The 18,858-nt window shown below is 39.6% G+C and overlaps 2 protein-coding genes across 3 annotated transcripts in view; both read right to left on the reverse strand.

Moving 5' to 3' along the window:
* Positions 1-43: 43 nt before the first annotated feature.
* LOC149110336 (uncharacterized) lies at positions 44-937 on the reverse strand. The gene has a single exon (XM_089291694.1). The coding sequence runs from the start codon at positions 935-937 to the stop codon at positions 173-175; it is 765 nt and encodes a 254-aa protein (XP_089147820.1). The 3' UTR covers positions 44-172.
* Positions 938-15,134: 14,197 nt separating this feature from the next.
* LOC110061004 (uncharacterized) overlaps positions 15,135-18,858 on the reverse strand; it is a 70,461-nt gene continuing 66,737 nt past the window's right edge. For both annotated transcript variants that reach the window (XM_089291660.1, XM_089291659.1), the window contains exons 53-57: positions 18,278-18,678; positions 17,936-18,073; positions 17,443-17,771; positions 16,729-16,877; positions 15,135-16,181 (exon numbers count right to left, since the gene is read on the reverse strand). In XM_089291660.1, coding sequence (XP_089147786.1) covers positions 16,740-16,877; positions 17,443-17,771; positions 17,936-18,073; positions 18,278-18,678 — 1,006 coding nt within the window. In that variant the 3' untranslated portion in view covers positions 15,135-16,181; positions 16,729-16,739. The remainder of the gene's footprint in view (positions 16,182-16,728; positions 16,878-17,442; positions 17,772-17,935; positions 18,074-18,277; positions 18,679-18,858) is intronic.

Genomic DNA, 18,858 nt, shown 5'->3' on the forward strand with positions numbered 1-18,858 from the left:
TCGACACTTCAAAACAAAATTAAATTTAAATTGCCGCGATAAGGTACTAAATTCTATTCCCTGCTTTCCCTCTACTGTATAATTTTTCCTTTGTCTTTGCCCTGACCAGTTGCACCCATTTACCACCTTCAACGAAAATATCTGATGACTAAACGCTTTTCGGGAAATTATTTCATCTACTTGTACTTACTTTACATCCTTCACTCATCCACTGCTCTTCAGTCTCGGACCAAAACAGGCATCCAGTTGAGTCGACCTCCAACGTAAAATTCACGGATGTTTCTGGGTCGTATGGAGCGTTTTTAACCGTCACGTTGACCACCGGTTGTGGCGTTGGGGGATCCTTGAGCTTCACGCATAACTTTTCATCTTGATTATCTAACTGGGAAAGGGATCTTGACCTCCATTTTGTGGGGGCATTCAGTGCTAAGACGTTAAGAGATTCGCTTTTCGAGGCAGATCTTCGTTCCCTTGATTTCGTCGTCTGGATCAGCCCAATGAAATATTTTCCAATGCGTTCAGCATCAAACCATACTTGGGTGCTGACATTACAAATCTCTTCCCCATTGTGGCAAGTTTCTTCATCTATAGTGGCAAAGTAATCATAATCTTCCTTTGTTGGCCTTGCGCCGTACTTTACGTACACTTCAAATGGCGCAGACCTTTCAAGTTTGAACGACAGCTGGACTAAACTATTTCCACGATTCTCGGTAAAGACTCGATGCAACATAACATCAGGGACTGAGTACTCCTCAACTGGTGTTGTTCTGTTCTCAGTATTCTTCAAAGGAACTGTCAATGATATGGCCGAGTGCAGGTTTGAGATATTGATTACCTTCCCGTTTTCATCCTTTAGGGTCACGCTAAGCACTTTTGAGTTGATATCATCAAGGGGTTGATGGCCTAAAATATGAGGGTTGATGTTGTAGCTGATCATCTACAAAAGAGGGGACACGAAATGTTGCAAACATTTACAACCTGATCTTTTGAAATAATTATTCAGAACTTAATTCAAGCGATTTTTCTGTACAGCGGAATTCGAATTTCTCGAATCCTCGATTTTTTTGAAATTTTCTACCATAATTTGATCCAAAAATCTTTTTTTTTTTCCAGTGTGGCATTACCTCAGATATCTCGAGCTCTAAATCTCTCGAGCCAATCGTAAGTTTCTTTTCCTTTTGAGGAACTGCAATCGGCAATACAACTGCATAACATATAGTTCGCTCCAGTAGAAGTAGGTTTGTGTCCCTTTCAGACTGCACTTACACCCATACCTCAATTTCAACTTTATTCTCGTATGCATCTTCGTCACCACAAAAGTGCACGCGGCAGCCAACAAATCCCGTTCGTTTCATTCTGGCATAATAGGTTGCCACTTCAAAGGGTGGCATCTATTCTTTGTGGTTAAAAAAAAGCGCGAGGTGCATAGTGCATACCCTTAAAATTACCACTGAAAGCCCCATAAAGTTGACATTCACGCAGACATTAAATAAAGATGGTACCAGGTCAAATAAATATTATTCACTTCACACAAACACTTTAAGAGACTATATCTTGATACTCCTAATACTGAACAGTACGTCACTAGTTTTGGTAGTTAAATTCACACATTACCTGAACGTGTACATTAGTAGCTTCACCAAAGACTGTTTGTGTCATATCCTCGCTGAGCTCAGGGAAGATGAAATGAAAATCTTCATCTCTCACTTGCAGACTACTCATTTCATGAAGCTCGTGTTTTCCCAACAATAAAGACTGATGTTTTGTTTTCACTGAACTGTATTCCTCCCCAGTCAGTTTTAACGATAGAGCAGCATCCGATATGACGTCATTAAGTTTAAGGGCATACAGTTGCAACTTTTTTATCTGCAAGGAAAAGCAACAACAATGGCATGCTAAAGAGCAATGGGGTTTAATTATGACACGCACATTAATTGACAAGCGGGTCATTCCTATTGATGTAATTTCAGCTCGGCTAGAGGTGTTCTCCACAAGTAAGTTTCTCTGGGACAATCTGGCCATTTGGGTTCTGTGCTCTTCTACTAACAATTGCTGACCTGAATTCTCGACCTCTTACAAGTAGCACCAAGGAAACGCTTACCTTTATTCGCTCCGATTCACCCCTGGAAACTCTCTGAGTTATGGCGTGAAGAATGTTCCCTGAGCTGTGTAGCAACTCGTTCCATGCATGCCTTTCAAGATAACGGTCTTTTCCGCCTCCACCGTGAATTCTCTTTTTTACTACTGACACCCATTCGTGAAGAACATCCAAAGCAATCTCCTAAGATAGAAAAACAAAAAGGACAAGTATTCATACGGAGTCAATCCAAACTACGACGGTCTCTGCGCTCTTGCCCTTTTCCCAGAGTAGCGGCCAGTCAACACCAAACTAACCCACTATTCGAATTTCTTCTTATTACTTAATATTACACAGACAAGTAAAAACGATAACGATATAATGATCGACGTTTCGGCGACCTCATGACGCCATTATAATTATTATAATACAGAACTCTGCATGCACGAGAGAGGGGTAAAAAGTGGTCCAAATTACGCCTTCTTGTTGGATGGCTTCGCAGAATGTCAAATATTGCAACAGAACAATGGCTTTATCTCTCAGCCTTTCTTAGCTTATTTATGAAAGATCGACGACGTGGCTGGAGCACACGCTGTTCAAAAGGAGTCCTCGATAAAATTGGTATAGTGCGTTCCCTATTTCAATATCCACCAGCTTTACAATATATATGAGCTTATATGGATTGCTGACCAAGCACGAGGTCATGATGGGATCGAGGATACTTGCCAAGTTCTTTTCTGCGTTTCATGGACCGAGACGGAGCTAAGGTAATGCCTTGTAATCCCAAGCGGGCAATATAGCGTCCTCCTTCTCGAGTAGCCGATCACGGCAGCACAGGGTTTGGTTCATTTTGCCTGCTCACGGCGCTAGCCGTAACATAAACTGAAATCACCACCGAGGAAGGAGATCTTAATTTGTACATCTTTTATCTTTTACTATCAGGCTCGGTTTTTGATGTTTTATAACTAAAATACAAATGTGCCTGAAGGGACTACAACAAAAATGCTGATGGTACGCGAAGGATCTGTAAAAGATCTGATCAGCTAACAATAGAAATAAACGGTAATAAAGCACGGCTGATGCCCAAAGTAGAAAATTTAACACGACAAAAGCATGATAGAGGCCAAACTGAAAGCCTGGTTAGGTATCGTCAGCACGGTGCAGATACAGCAGGAACGACCTAAGGTGAAATTGAAATCCAAATGTTTGCAGATTGGTTAACGTCACATGTACAAAGTGTGAATCCGCAAAAATTTGGATTTGAGTTTCATCTCAGGTCATTACTATGTGCATTTAGTAGACAATTAGTCCTCGCACTGGTTCCTCTATTTTCTTGCTGCTCAGACCGAGCCGACGAGACCCAACTTGGTGAAACAACTGTTCATGATTGCCTTCTTGGCCTTTAGTTTTAACCCTATCGTCCCTTAGTATCAGCCTTACTTCACTGGAATTCTAATTAAATTTAAAACTTATCTTTGATTGCCTTGTCAAATCAGTCAACGGCTTAAACTCACCAAAGACAACAGTAGATTAAATGGAACCTTTGTAGTACCTAACTCAAGCCCTCCTTACAATTTTATGCATTACCTACATGTACAACTTCAGCTAAACCACACTTTCAAAGCTATCTGGTCAGGAAACTAATTTTTTTCGAAGAACAGGATGAAATAGAGAAGAAGTATGATCAATACGCAGATAATTACCATACTGTTGAGCAAAAGATGTTCTGGTATTGAAGTCGTCACTTTCAACACCGACGACAGAAGAAGAATGCTCTGTACGTCGGCTGCATTGGATCTTGGTATCTCTTGAATTATGTGATACTTCAGCTGCAAGGTAATCAACAAAAGTTTACAACAATTATTTTTCCATTCTTTGCGAGAATACGTAGAGAGTAAAAGTATCTACGCTCATGTGCAAACACACAAAACACATAAATGAAGTTAAAACTCCCGATTAAACAGTTAACACATTTTGCTTAGTTTTGAGGATCGATCAGTAAGCTGGGACAATAGCTTCTTAATTTTTCTAAGTTCTTTGTTCAGTCCATATCTTTTTCATAGTTTTGAGGACCAATTAGCATGGGCATTTGCTTCTTTTGTTCATGTTAGATAAAGTGGTATCTGGAGGCAGTTAGTAAGGGCAACTACTTCTGATGTTTTCACTTCCTAGTGCTTCACAGCTACCCATGGGTGGGGGAGCATTTGTGAGTTCATCATAATGCTTGTGGCGTTTGTGTTGCCCTCACCGTTACTGGGCCACTTAATCTATCAATCTTTTGGAACTGAAATGTGACACATATAAATACGGTTATGAGCCTGTGCTCATAGCCACATTAGTCCAATCAGTACTTGCTGTCTTGTTTATTACCCAGTAAACATAACGCAGGCCAGGCAGCTTGTGGGTAGCTTCGTGACGGGTTAAAGAAGAAAGACATAAACAAGTGTTTCTTACATCTTTGGCACGAAGTGGTGTTATCCAATAGAAACTCTCCATGTTCATAGCCTCTGCCAGAACAAGCCCTATCTGCCACGCGTCGTACAGTTTTCTTTGAATCAAATATTTATCAAACATATCCTCAGAGTGTTCAAAAACCGAAAGTCCGTCGCCAGCGTCACTCAGCCACAATGGTTGTACAACCCGTCGAGGGAGAAATTTATCAACAACGTCAGTCAATTGAAAAAGTTATTTTATCGAGACGGAATGCTAGTCCATTTTTCTTTACCTTTTTGGCATTTTGTCGTTACAGTGTCAGCATTATCGTGCAGATCGGTGGGAATATAAGCCAGTGAGAAAATAAGTCGCTTTGTCCAAAGTTACGACACAAGGAGAGTAGCCTATTGGGAATGTACAGACCCTTTGATACTTTGTCGTTGCCAAATCGTCGAGGATCCTCAAATTTGATACATGTCGAAGGGAACTTGTTTTTATTATCTTTTTACGTGTGAATAGATGTCTTAAAGTCCAAAAAGGCATTCATCTACATATGAACTTTAACTTACCTGAACTACGATGTGCGTTTCAGTCCTCGCTCCTAAAGAGTTTATAATGACGACGTTTATTTTAATCTCACCATTATCAAACTGGGGAATATGAACTTCACCAAAAGGCATTATGCCATACCGCAACATGTGCAAACTTCCGTCGTCTGTTTGTTGGAAAAACTCGTACGCAAGAGGCTTGTTTTCGTCGTACCATCCTGTGCAGTCAATATATAGGGTAATTCCAAACGCTCCTTTCTCCACCTGGTTACCGTTACACACTCCACCAGACGGCGTGGCCGCCGTTTTGACCCTGTACGCTGCCCAGCCGCGCAACCCATCTGGCAGATGGACATCAACGGTGAGCCAATAAGAGGAATCTTCTTGCAGCTTGTCTTCTTTGAAAACGATATTCTTGGAATTCGGCTTAGTAGAGACCAGGCTTTTCAATGTTTCGTTGAGATACCAAACCGTGACAGACTCATTGCTTTGTAATCCCTCTGAGTACAATTTCCATTTGAAGGTGATGTGTTTAGAATGGCAAACATTACATGTGACTTTTAAAGAGAATCGGTGGCTGGGTATCACCATCTGATAACAGTTTTTGATGCACCTGCAAAGGAAATGCACGTCAGAATATTGGACATCAATTAAATAAAGTGCATGTCTCAAGAGAAACAAGTATCTACAAGTGGCGATATTGGCCAGGCAGGCTTTGACGTTGTTACATGGTTATACACATTGCTCAGCCGAGTAGGCCGGTAGGATATCGTTTCATCTGGTCAACTTAGGACCTCTGCACTTTTATGTAATTCGCAGTTCTGGAAACGCTTTTGTAAAACAGGGTAACCCACATGGGTGTTACTAGAATTTCTATTTGTCGCACAGCTTTCATTAGTTACCACTTAGCTATACCGTTGCGCCCATTTGCCTTGTCCAGGGAGATATGACGCAGTGGCCAGTGATCGAGCATACAATACCAGAGGAATTTTCAAATTAAGCGACTGGAAAGCAGGCCAGGGTCTTGGAATCAGGCTTTTGTCGATGGATGTAAACCTTCTGACAAAACTTCCTTTTTACATCTTATGTGACACAGTATTGTAAAGTAATCGAAATGTAATGTTTTTCACTGCCAGTACCTGATTGCAACGCGTAAAACATCATGATCTGCGACATATAGAGTCCTAAGAACCTCAGACTGCCGTTGATCTTTTTGAACAACCAGTTTTATGTAGTACATCTGATTATCCTTGGGTCGAATGGTAACTGTCGATCCATTTTGGATGTCCATTGTGTCGTTTCCGCAGGTAGGTTCTTTCTCCTTAGCTGATCCCGAAGGAACTACCACCTTTTTCTGACCACTATAAATATGGGGAACCAATTGTCCTCCTTGGAAGCAAGACCACGAGAAAGACATTCCAGAGTGCTGGTTGTTACCCATCCCTGGCCATGGATCAGAGGAACCTGATCCACTAAGGATTATTTCTTCATTGGATGAAAGTAGCGTGTCGGATCCATCATCAATTAGAGCAACCAAAGTGGGTTCCTGCACCTCAATAAAGCCAAAATCTCTTCTCACTGCAGGAACGTTCTGTACTCTAACTTCAAATTCAATCATCTTTAGACCTGTTGTAAGCGATCCACGAGGGGGATTCCATGTCAGGGCATCTCGTTGTACAAGGGTTCGTTCTTTGGAAATTGCAAACGGCATTGTTGACACGTTCCTTATATACCATTCAAAAGACAGTTGCACTGTCGAGTTGACGTTTTTACTGTCTACGGATGCTTGGAACATTCTCTCCTCGTCACATGTTACAATTTCCGGTCCATCCATGAAGGGCTGTTGGTGTACGTTCAGTATTGTTACTTCAGGTAACGCGACGAAATCTTTGTCTTTAGATTATTGTTATGTAAAAAAGGGAATGATAAAAGCATTAGTCAAGGGACGAACTGATAACGATCTTAACTCAATATCCGAATTAGTATTTTTTTTTTTTCGCATATATATTTGCCCCAAGGCTCAAAGGACGCATCTATGCCGGGGCTTCCACCTACATCAAACATCTAACTTATACTAAGACGACACGAACACCTCAACAAATAACAAATATTTAACAGATAAAGATAAAAATAACTGCGTTCTTTCATAGATCGTCGAAACGGAGAGAAAATTTCAAAGTTTCCTACATTTGCAAGAGCCAAATAACAAGAGATTCACTTTTTGAAAGAATATTGATATTACAACATTTATAACCCACATCAGCCTTAGCTGGTTTTTATACGGGTCCTCTATCCTGGTCCAACTGGAATTTAGAGTTTTGGTTTTTGAGGAGGGAGGAAAACCGGGAGGCGAGAGCTGTGGCCACTGCGCCATCCCTGCGCCCCGAAGACATCTTAAAATGACATCTTTACTTACTGAGACATTCTGTAAACCCTGGATAATCTCTGGCCAAGTACATACAGTAACACACACAGGAACTGTTCTCCAGAATGATGCAGTGAGCTTGAGATGGACAGGGTTTTGTTTGTAAGTCAGTCCTGACGATGCTGGTGTTAGGACCTAAGACTTTAATAAAGCATAAAATGTGATATGTAAGTCTCATTGACTCCTTTGGGACTTATAAATTACCAAAATGCATTTGTTCGACGAACTTTCAGTTTCAGGTATAATTTCGACAAAATGACTTCGAAATTTCGCGATAATAACGCTCGAAAGTCGTTAAATCAATGTCAGCTCCATTTCTTTTGCAAGGTTCTATAAAGCAGTCTGTGTACGCCTCGATGCTTGCTCTGGTGCATTTGTTTCACTTCGTAAGGTGAAAAACGTAATTACAACTTTTCTTGTCTAACCTTTATTAGAGATAGTAATATACATGATAAAATTACTCGATTCTGATTGGCTGAGAGCAGTGCAGTTCAAGCGCAACACCAGTGCAAAAAGTGTAACACCAGTGCAAATTACACATCGTAATTCTGGATTATGATTGGCTGAAAGACAATAGGAAATTTTCGAAACCAATGTTATTACGTAAAATAATGAGAAAATTTTGTGCGAAAACTTTGAAAAAAGTTTTCTCGAATGAGAAAAAATGGCTTCTAGAAAGGTCTTCCGGCACTTCCTCCACGCAAATTTTTTCATGTTTATTTTATTAATAAGTAATCATACAGTTTTTCTCGTTCAATTTGGAATTAATTTGCACTTGTGAGTTTTTTAAAAAGCTGAAATCGCACGAGCCGCTTCGGCGAGTGCAATTTCAACTTTTTGAAAAACTCACAAGTGCAAATTAATTCCAAATTGACTCGAAACCGTATGGTTAGCTATACCAACTGATTTAATAGTGACTAAAGTTTGGTATATAAAGGCTTAAATGGGGTACCATATTTTGATCAGCTTCTGTCGAGCTTAGTGCGTATTGCTTTGACTTGCTTTGAGCCTCTTCTTCCACATCAGTTACAACAACAACAAATCTGTGTAGCAAATACTTTCAGCAAAGTCATTACATCGATTAGTTACACAGTAACATTTATCATCCACACCGGACTCATTTACCCACCTGATCGGGATGGCGATGCTTGTAAGGTCGCCAAAGACTGTGGTTTGCTGTGACTGATCTTAACTGTAGATTGTTCCGGCGATGAATTCATCATTGCAGCTGATGAAGTCATTTGCAAGTTGCTCGTGGAGAGCGGTAATGAACTCATGAGAGATTCTGAGGAACAAATAGAACAGAACAAATAGATAATCTCACAGTCTAACTAGCAACTTTTATTGATTTATTTTTGTTCTTCTACATGATTTGCATCTAAATGCATCTAAGCTCGCGAGTAATGAAAGACAGTTTTTTTTTTCCTTTTAAGAAGATAAATTTACAGATGCATTCTTGTATGGTTCTGTGTCAAATGCTCTCGCTATTAACAAAGTCGTGTCGACAACTCCATATCCGCATATAGTCGTGAGAAACAACAACAACGACAAAAAGAAAACTGTGAAGAAAAGGTAGATTGTCACGTCAATTGCAGCTAGCTGGATTGAGGCTTAGCTTACGAGGTTCAATATTCTCATCACAAGCCTGTATCATAAAGCATGAAGTGACAATAAATGTCACGTGAAAATAGCCTTTAAAAATGGTGAACCTTGTTAGATCCTATTTGATGGGAAAGTTTAGCTCATTCCTTTTTTACCCAAATAGGTTACACAATGTATGAGGCAACATATGTTAAGGAGGAAGGTCATTGATCTTTCTGGATGCTTTCTTCTTAAACTACTAATAGCTCTTAATGAACGCCTCGGATGTCACCGAAATATCTCACATGAGTTAAACAATTCTGCAAATCGAACGATAGAACTGGTAAACGATAACCGTTATCATGCGCAGCGGTCACTCACAAAGTGACGACAGGCGGCCTCAGGAGAAGTTTACTATGATGATTTCAGTTCATTCACCCCTCGCTGAGATCTTGACGGCTCAACTGTCTCTTCGAGTCATTTGACATTACCATAGCAACCACTAATCAAGCCAAATTTCGTCTTCTTCAACAGAATCCTTGGATTTTTCCGGGTTTCTTTAACAGCATTGCAGGGTTAGTATTTTTCTACTTTCTAGAATAATTTTCTAGGTAAATTCTCCATCAACACGCGTTATTTTCTGATTTTCAGAGAGCATAGTGAAACCTTAGTTGCCGATAAAGCATGGCAGATTCAATGACGCCATGAACTCCAAAAATATGTCATCGTTTAGAGTGAGCCGAGAGCTATCTACTAAATGGGCCTAAATGTTAAACAATTTAGGCATGTATTATCACAACGAAATCCCTGGGAAAAGCTCGGTCGACCCTCCTTCCCACCCTCCTTGTACCTCCCTAGGGTACGTCAGAGGGTTAAACAATTTCCTCGTCCGTGTCAGTCAACCATACCCTTGTGGCGAAAAAATTACCGAGAGGAAAAGAATCATCTTGTGTCTAACCTTGTGTTGCCGTAGAAATCATGGGCAAAGACAAAGAAGGAGCTGAAGAAGTCGCTGGGCTTATTGCTGTGCTGCTAATGAGTTTAGCAGATGATATCATCTCTAGATAATTAGTGGACGACTGCGACAAAGCTAAGGGAAAAACAAAACATGGACAATATTAAACAAAAAAACAATTTTAAATCAAGTCAAGTTTGTTAACGACACTTTTGAAACAAGTTTTAGTTTCGTTTGAGTCTTGGCACATTAGAATATTTGCTCTCGGTTTCTATCGCGTGATAGTTGACGATTGCGCATTCGAGGTCGCAACGTACTTGATAACAATAAGGGACCGTGTAACGAGTATATAACGGCATTGCAAGAAAGGAAGGGAGATACAAACATACATACACATGCATACTCTATAACAAGGGCTTTTATAGTTACGCAGATAAGCAATTAAATAGTCATGAAAACTAGCATATAATAATGTAATAAGCTTATCAAAGGAAATACAAATTCTTAGATTAATCGGCTAAAAGTAACTTAATCACTCGTGATCTATAAACTCTTATGAAGTCTGGAGATTTTATGCGCGTCACCGCTAAGGGCATTCCGTAGACTATAGAAAGCCTCGCTCCACTTAGTATTTCTCGTATGAATATGAGAAGGTAAGGTAAATTTCTCGATTAAGTGCAGATCGGGGACGAGTTTACCAACACATTTAACCACTCATTCAACAACGTATTGTATAAAATAACAGTATAATGCTGCTAAGGGAAGGTACGTTTTTTATTGGGGGGCGGGGGTGGGTCGGGGTATTTTAGAAATTTTTTGCGAAAAAAGGCGGGGCCCTCCCACTTCCCAGAATGGATTAATGCAAATACCTACACAAAACATCTGACCCTCTCCCCACTCCCCCCAAGACAAAAATAACCGGAAGTGAAAAGAACTAACCGGAAGTGTTAATCACATAACCGCGTCTGCGCACAAAGCAGCTAATTGCGTGGCGTGTGATTGCGCGGTGAAAACCTGAAAATGGGCAAGGATGTGCGAGGAATAGAAAGAAGGAAATGCGCTCGTGGTGAATGCGAGGATTTCATGAGGTCAGATGGAGCAACTTGCTCAGATTAATTAAGCGATTGTTTGAGGAAAGTGAACTAGTCAGTGGGGACAGTGAGGCAATTAGAAAGTTTTCAGATAAATACATTGTCCCCGAAAAGCTTGTGGCAGAGTATGTTGAGCACCTTGCCCAGATAAAAATGCGCAAGGAAAAGAAGAAAGAGGAGACTGAAAAGGAGCGAATAGAACGGCTGAACCGGAAGTACAATGACATTGACTGGGTTGGACTGTACAACTTCGATAAGCTGTCGTCCTTGAGGGTGGAAGAGTATTCCTTTTACTTTTCCCATCACAAGATCACCTTCAAGGGGAAGAAAGCTGAAAAGGTCGCAATGATCACAGCGCGCATTGGCAGCGTGCTGTACGATTCAATGGAGTGTCAACAAGGTTGAAACTGACTCGCAAAGTGATGTAGTAGATCGAGTTGTCAGTTCAAGCCCGAGTAGCTTAAGTAACGAATCGTTACCGGAGACTGATTTTATACCAGAACCCCGCGCGGAAACATTACCGCCGTCAAACTATGGATGAAAGCGGGCACGGGTCGAGAGAAACAATTATGTTAGTTGGAACAAGATAGTTTTTTGATATATTTCGACACCAGTAAATAATTTAGATTAATCTTGATTGGTAGCTTTGCTTTTATGTACAAGTTTAAGGTTTCTATACACTTCGCGTGTTTGTTAGAGTCAACTAAGCGACATGGGGTAATGTTTTCCTTGCCAAAAGAAATTGTGACCCTCCCCCGGTTGCGAATACAACATGTTTGACCCTCCCCAATTGCAAAATTGGGGAGGGTCAAACCCCTCCAAAGCCCCGGCCCACCCCCCAATGAAAAACGTACCTTCCCTAAGTTTTTTTCTATTTGTCACTACTAGCTCGATCCTACTAGCCTTAGAGAGTTCACTGTAAGACATTTGATTAACACGGTGACAACGGTGAAATATCAATTTGGTAGCTTTGCTCCCACTGTGATTGAATGTCTGATACATTATCTACCTTTGGTACAACTAGTAAAGCCATCTCCATAGTAACCAGGCGAACACTTACAAGTTTCAGATTGGCAGAAGGCAAATATAACACAGATACCCTGACCACCACGTAGGACTAAAACGTTCAAAAATCACATAATTTAAATATAAGTTTATTCCAATTACACATCCAAAAAATATAAAATGTTTGCTTCTTACTTTGCGCCAACGTTGGTCTGACCTGAAAAAGCACGGAAACTGAAATCTGCAAGAAAGAGAGAGAGAATGGCCAAAAAAAAAATAAAATAAAATAAAACCTTTTGAGCTTTCCCAAGTTTTCCTCCACACAGTGAAATTAGGGTTGTTTTCGGTATGAGAAGCTCGCTAGGTGGTTACGGTCGGTTTGAATGCGAACTGTGCCTGGGGTCACCGAGTCGTGCTATTGGGCCAGGCACTTATAATAAACCTTTTGCTTCTCTCAATCCAAGAACTGATAAATGAGATGCGTTGTCTTGAATGAGAAAATGTTAACCTTTCAATAATTTTGATGAGGTAGTTTACCAAACCTTCAGAGATGCGCTAGACATTTCATTAGAGTCACTCTCCGTTCCATCTTCTTAATCATGTAGAGGTTACGTAAATTGTTCCTGCCTTGGATGGGAGCTCCCCTCCCAAGAAAACAATTCCAGCAGACAGTGTTTAGAGCCACCGTTTAACCTGTTTCTGAATCCGCACCCACAACTGAAACTTTGAAACTTTGAAATTTAACTTGCTGAGAATAACTCAATAATTGAAAAGGTGGAGGGGGTACTCGAACAAGTTTTTGAGTTATAATCCCCTAAAGATAACATCAAGGTGTTTTCATCGGCTTATATCGTTGTTAAGGTATGAAATGACTATAATGTATTTACCAATGATAAGCCATTTGTTTGATGCCATGACTGCAGTGTATATTGAAAAAGAGTGGTAGTGTCTATTTTTCTGAGAAGAAGTATTGAAACATGCTGCAAGCTGCTTCGAGCCACCTTAATCACGTTTGGTTAGTTTAATTTTACTTTATGATTCATCTATTTCGGCGTTTCTTGGTTGTAGACAATGCAATAGCATTTCTACTTATCAGAAATTCTTTCAAAAGACACATCTGCCAGATCAAACAATCTAGGTTTGATTAGTTTTTCTGCGATGTAATGCTGAACTTACCGCGAACACTTGGAAAAGCAGGGACTTAGTTAGCTTTCTCCTCTTGAAATCTGATTCCCACATATTTCTCCCGCATCATTTCGCCATAACGGTTGTTAGTTGATAAAACGCAGAAAAGAAAATCTTCCAAGTAAAGCTGCTGATCGACAATTATGAGAATACCTCTGTAAGTTAATTTCATGCAGTCTATGCACATAAGTGTTTGTAAAATAACTGATCTATCCTTTACGCTGCCACACTTCCAACTGTTCCCCACAAGTGTCAATTAACAGGATATAACTGAACGATGAAACAAAAGATTTGTAAAGACAAAGCTTGGGCTGTAGAGTGCGTGGATTATATTAGAAAATAACACTTTTACTTGGATAAAAAAATATATGCTGCGGATATCCTTCTATAGTATCTCCTTGTTAGTTTGTTGTGACTTTTGTTGTTTCAGGTTTAATCAATTATTTATTTGCCTTTTTTATCAGGAATGATGTAATCTGCATGTGATTAATCAATGACTAAGACAAATTTTTGTCAGAATCAAAATATTTTGAAACAATTTCACAGCTTAAGCCGCGACGCTGGGGGTTGATATTATTTTTGTTAGTGCAATCGAGACTTGTTCTTTATACTCTGTTCATAGCTCAAAATACATGTTCTTCGCAATGCACTGTATAGATTCGTTCATTCTTGGATAACGAACGACTTCATTAGGAAATTCTTAAAAAATCTACTGTATCTGACCTAAAATTAAAAAGGAAAAAAAAATAATGAATTTTCAGCACCCCCGTTTTTGTTTCATGCCCGAGGGACTTAAAACAAATCTTGAAAAGAATATTTTTAATTATTCATGTTGTTATTTTACTCTGACGAGGCTGCCAAGAATCAAGTATTTTTATATCTTTTCAGGTCAGTTACAATTGTTTTGAGGATTTTTTTCACTGACCGCCCAAACGGTATGAAAACTTCGTCTTACAATGTAATTGCTGCCTTCACTTTTTACTCTTTTGGAACGTCTGCATTCAAGTACCGAGGCTTAACGGTTGATATTTAACAGCTGAATAGTTCTCGCGCTAATCAACCTAAATTCAATTAGGAACTCGTTTCCTTTACCATAAACAAGTAAATTGACATCGTAGGGGAAAGTCTCACGCATGCATGATCAGTTAGGAAATTGTCAAGATCGAACACCTGGAAATGAATGTGAGAAGTAACACAGAGGTCTTGGGGAAAGCCATTCCACCTTGATAAATGATCACCGGGGAAGCATAAGCAATACTCCTTCATTTTAAATGTATGAATTTTAATCAAATTTTGTTGAGCAGGACCATTGTTTAATTTTTGATAAACTTAAAGGGGCCTTGTAACTGCTGCCTATAACAATATCGCCCGGAAAGTACTGTGCCATACCTTCATAGGAATAACAATAAGCACATAGCCCCGATGTCTCTGCATTACCTGATAGCAAAATAATTGTTGCTAAGATTTCTAAAAAAGATCATTATGGGAACTTTAGAGACACGCCTTCGACTTAATATCTTAACGTTCTTACTTTCCAAGTACTGTTTTCTGCTTGATAAAAAGTCACTAAGGAGAGCATAGCAAATATGGATGCTGAAATTATTAGTCGATGAGACCTTTGTTTATTGCTTAGTTTATGAAAAGAAAAAAAAATAAAGGTTTTAAATAGCTTGAAGTTACAATGCAATGAAACCTGCAAGGAATCTGTTGACAAAAACACAAAAGAAAGAAGAAAAGATATCATCTTAAATTATGCAAGGAAATTTTGGATAGTATTAATCTACGTATATACCGGCAAAACTGTGGTGGGCTGATATAATTCATGAGATGTCCATTTCCAGTCTCTTGTTTCAATTTTATTTTTCTAGTTTTATCATAGAGAACACTGTTTACTTACAGGGCTGCTTTCCTAAGTAATATAGAAATGTTCACCTTAGTTTCTTAGGCACATAAAGTTAATGAGAAAGAGTATCCACTGAACGACTAGAGGTAGCTAAGCTCGGGTCAGTTCATATTACAATAATCCGAATTATGCCATTATTCATTGTTGTCGTTAAGAAAATAAATATATTCTATAATCACTTTGACCGATAATATGCAAGTTGTAGTAAACAGGCCTTAGAAAAAATACTTTATTTATTAGATAAACATAGCTAAATATTAAATTTTGCGCTAATTCGTATATTTTGAGATGATCTACAGCTTGCCTCAGTTAAAATAAAAGCTGCCTTACGACTTCTATGCTGTCTCAATTCTAACCTGTATTTGGTGTACAACAATCTCAATTTCTATTTATCCAATACTGTGGGCGAAATACAAGACAAAAGAAGTTCACGAATTCATTTTTTTATTGTTATCCTCTGAGCTACTTTCGAATATCGCTGTATTGAAAGTAGCCTATTATTTATTCGGCGAATTGAGTTACTATGGACAACAGAGATGTCCAACTTTATGTTTTGTTGTTAGACAAGCGCTGAGGTTTGACATTTGCTTAGATTCTTCATTTAACAGAATGAAGAATTTTGCAAAATTTTAAAGAGACCAGCAAAGCTTTAAAAAGCAAGCAAATCAAATAACTGTAGCTAAAAGTCGATCGTGACTAAGATTATCTCGTCATCGTGCCACATATATATAACAGTGCTGATTTACATGTATATCACGATTTTCATAAAGTTACTGTTAAAAAAAATATTTCATTAACATATTTACTAAATTTAATATCGGCAAAGTCTTAAAAGCAAAATCCCATAGGGTTTGCAAAGTTCTTATCTTAGCAGATGCTGTATAATATTCACGATTCTTCAAATTCGTAAACCGTCGTCAACCTCCACAGGTCCAAGTAAGCGCCCTTCGCAGTACCGCCTGGGAATGTAAGCCGTTCCTAAATGAAGACGAAGAGTACACTCTTAAAATTCGAGTGATCAACAGATAATTTTCCTTTACTATATCAACAGACTGTAATGCAGAAAGATGGGAATAGTAAATGAAATAGTCATTATAAGGCATATCTAAAGCTGATATTAAAAGACATATGGAGATTTGGATATCGAGAAGAGCACCATATTGATATAATTTTATAAAACGCAACAAGTCTTACAGGTTTTACAAAGAGCTTTATGGAGGAAAACCGTGATAGCAATGGCAACGAGAACGCCACAAAACAAAAGGTTTAATGAGTAGAACAGTAGCTGTGCACAATGTGAAATGACTAAGTTCTGCGTATTTTGGAAAATGTGGACGACGGCGACTAATGTTTTGTATTTTCATTTGGAATTGAACGCTGGCGTTACATAGTTAGTTTTCGGAGCAAGTTCTGAGACCAATAGGCGCACTAAACAGATCTAGACAATTGCGAAATTTGTCCTCGGGGTTGCCGTCGTCATTGCTTAAGCTGTCTAATAACTTGTTCTCAACACGTCAAGACGTACCTCTTATGAACTCAACAGCCGTACAATTCCACCCGCAGTCCTATGTGATTGTTCCATGAGCGAGGGACGATCCTGAACCAGCGAGTTCTCAGCGGTATCTTTAGCTCATTTCGTACCACTGAATTCGTGTCAACATTCCCGATAAAAATCTGTCGAAACAAGAAACAGTTTTAAGATGGAGAAGTTCAAATCAGGGCAATTGATGATGAAAGAGGTAGTGTTCCTGCATTATGGCAAAGATTCTTGTATTTCCTCCCTCTTTGCTAGAAGATGTAACAACACCTAAATCTTTCAACAAACGTCCCATGTATTAAGCAGATCCCGCATTTCAAATGCTTCGTACGCACATTTCTGCAGCCTGTTAAATAGATGGACATAGATAATAGATAATATCAAAGAGACGCGACTCATACTGTTTTTAACCAAATATGATAGAAATAATATCACAGGATGAGCAAAAGCACACTCAAAAACAGGTTTTTTAGTAAACGATCGAAAATCAAGCAAAACGCTGCGAAGATTGAAGCGGATTTCTAGATGAGGTGAACTCTTTTCAAAGTGAGAAAACTACTGTCCAGGTCACCGCGGTCTCAAAGCTGACTGTGTTCCTTTAAAGCAAGTCTTTTGTTCCGAAACTTTTAGCTCCAAGAAGAAGCGCTCAAAATATTAACGAGTCAGCAACTAAACATTCTCTAACAGCTTTCCTCCTCTTACCCGTTTTCGTCCTCCTTCCTTGTATGTGTTCCATCTTTCTCCATCATGCGACGTCATTATCACATAGGTCTTAACCCATTCCTTTTCATTCTTGTTCCCATACCCTTGAGTTGCCACTGCAGTCACGGCTCGCACCAGCAGTAGGTCTATTTGTAGCCATGGTGACGGATCATTTTTCTTCGCACTCCACCCCTGAGGCCATTCGCTCAAGTACAGACGCGCGCGTGCGGCGCCGTAACGCGCACGGTTGTTGTTCCACGCAGAATGAGCTGATAGCTGCTGGTCGGTGATAAAACCACTTTCCATTCCCAAGGCACCGTTGCATTTTTCTACAGTGAATGAAAAAAAGAAGTCGAAAAAACGGAATTCACTTAAGCAGGCTATTTGAAACTTAACTTTTCTATTCTCAGCATTTTGTAGAAGAGTCTAGAAGAGATCCTGAATCAAGGAAAGGCTATCTCCAATTACGAATGAAGGCAAATCTTGTCCATACCCTGGCATCTCGTTCCGTTTCCTGTCTTGACAAGATGAAGCCCATTGGGACATGAACATGAATGACCTTTCGGTTTCAATAAGCACAATCCCGTGCAGCCGCCATTTTCAACAGCGCAGGGGTTCTTGACTGCAGCAGCTAAAGAAGAAAGAAAACAAAATGCGAAGATTAGGAGTTGATTATAAAGAAATCACAATTTTGTTGAAATTATAGCTTAAGGAAGTGACAATTGGAGTCTTATGTCTATTATGGTATCTGCCAAAACAAAATCGCTCTAAAGAATGGCTAACGACCGAATCGATCAATAGGCCCTTGTTACTTTTATCGCTCAGTCCTTCTCACCTGTTCTTCCACACGGTTGCACAGCTTTGATATCGAATATCTTTCCACTGCTCCCTACAAATGACCTGAGGGGCTTGTCAGGAATCTTTGAGTTCATTCCCATCCTTTGGATTCTTCCCAAGGTCCAGTCTGTCCAGAACAACGTCCGGTTAAAACTGGTTATGCCAAACGGGTAAGTAGTTGGATTGTAAGCCTTACGCATGCTCAGATCTCCTAGATTTACGCAAGAGATCGCCCACATGCCGGCATCAGAGTAGCAAAGTTCATTTGTTGAGTGTACGAGCGTTAAGCCGTTCGGAAGACTCAGGGGATATTTAACGAGTACTCGGCGATCGGTTCCGTCCATGTTAGCCACTTCGATCTTCGGACGATTTCGGCTCCAATCGGCCCAGTACATTTTCCTAAAAGTCGAAATGAATAGTGATGCAGCTTAGAAACACTTTCATCCAAAGCAGGATATTTATGATTTATATCACAAGAACTATGTAATGAGTTAGCCTGTAGACTGACAAGAAGTTGATGAAAATTAGCGAACACTCAACAGGGCAAACCTCATTGTCATTAAAATACATGGGCTCAAA

This window comes from Orbicella faveolata, unplaced genomic scaffold, assembly GCF_042242905.1.
Source record: "Orbicella faveolata isolate gen_17 unplaced genomic scaffold, um_ofav_v1 contig_24, whole genome shotgun sequence".
In the NCBI taxonomy this organism is placed as follows: domain Eukaryota; kingdom Metazoa; phylum Cnidaria; class Anthozoa; order Scleractinia; family Merulinidae; genus Orbicella; species Orbicella faveolata.

What these genes read in the sequence shown, in the direction of transcription:
- LOC149110336 (XM_089291694.1), bottom strand. Translation starts at nt 937, where the DNA reads ATGATCAGCTACAACATCAACCCTCATATTTTAGGCCATCAACCCCTT.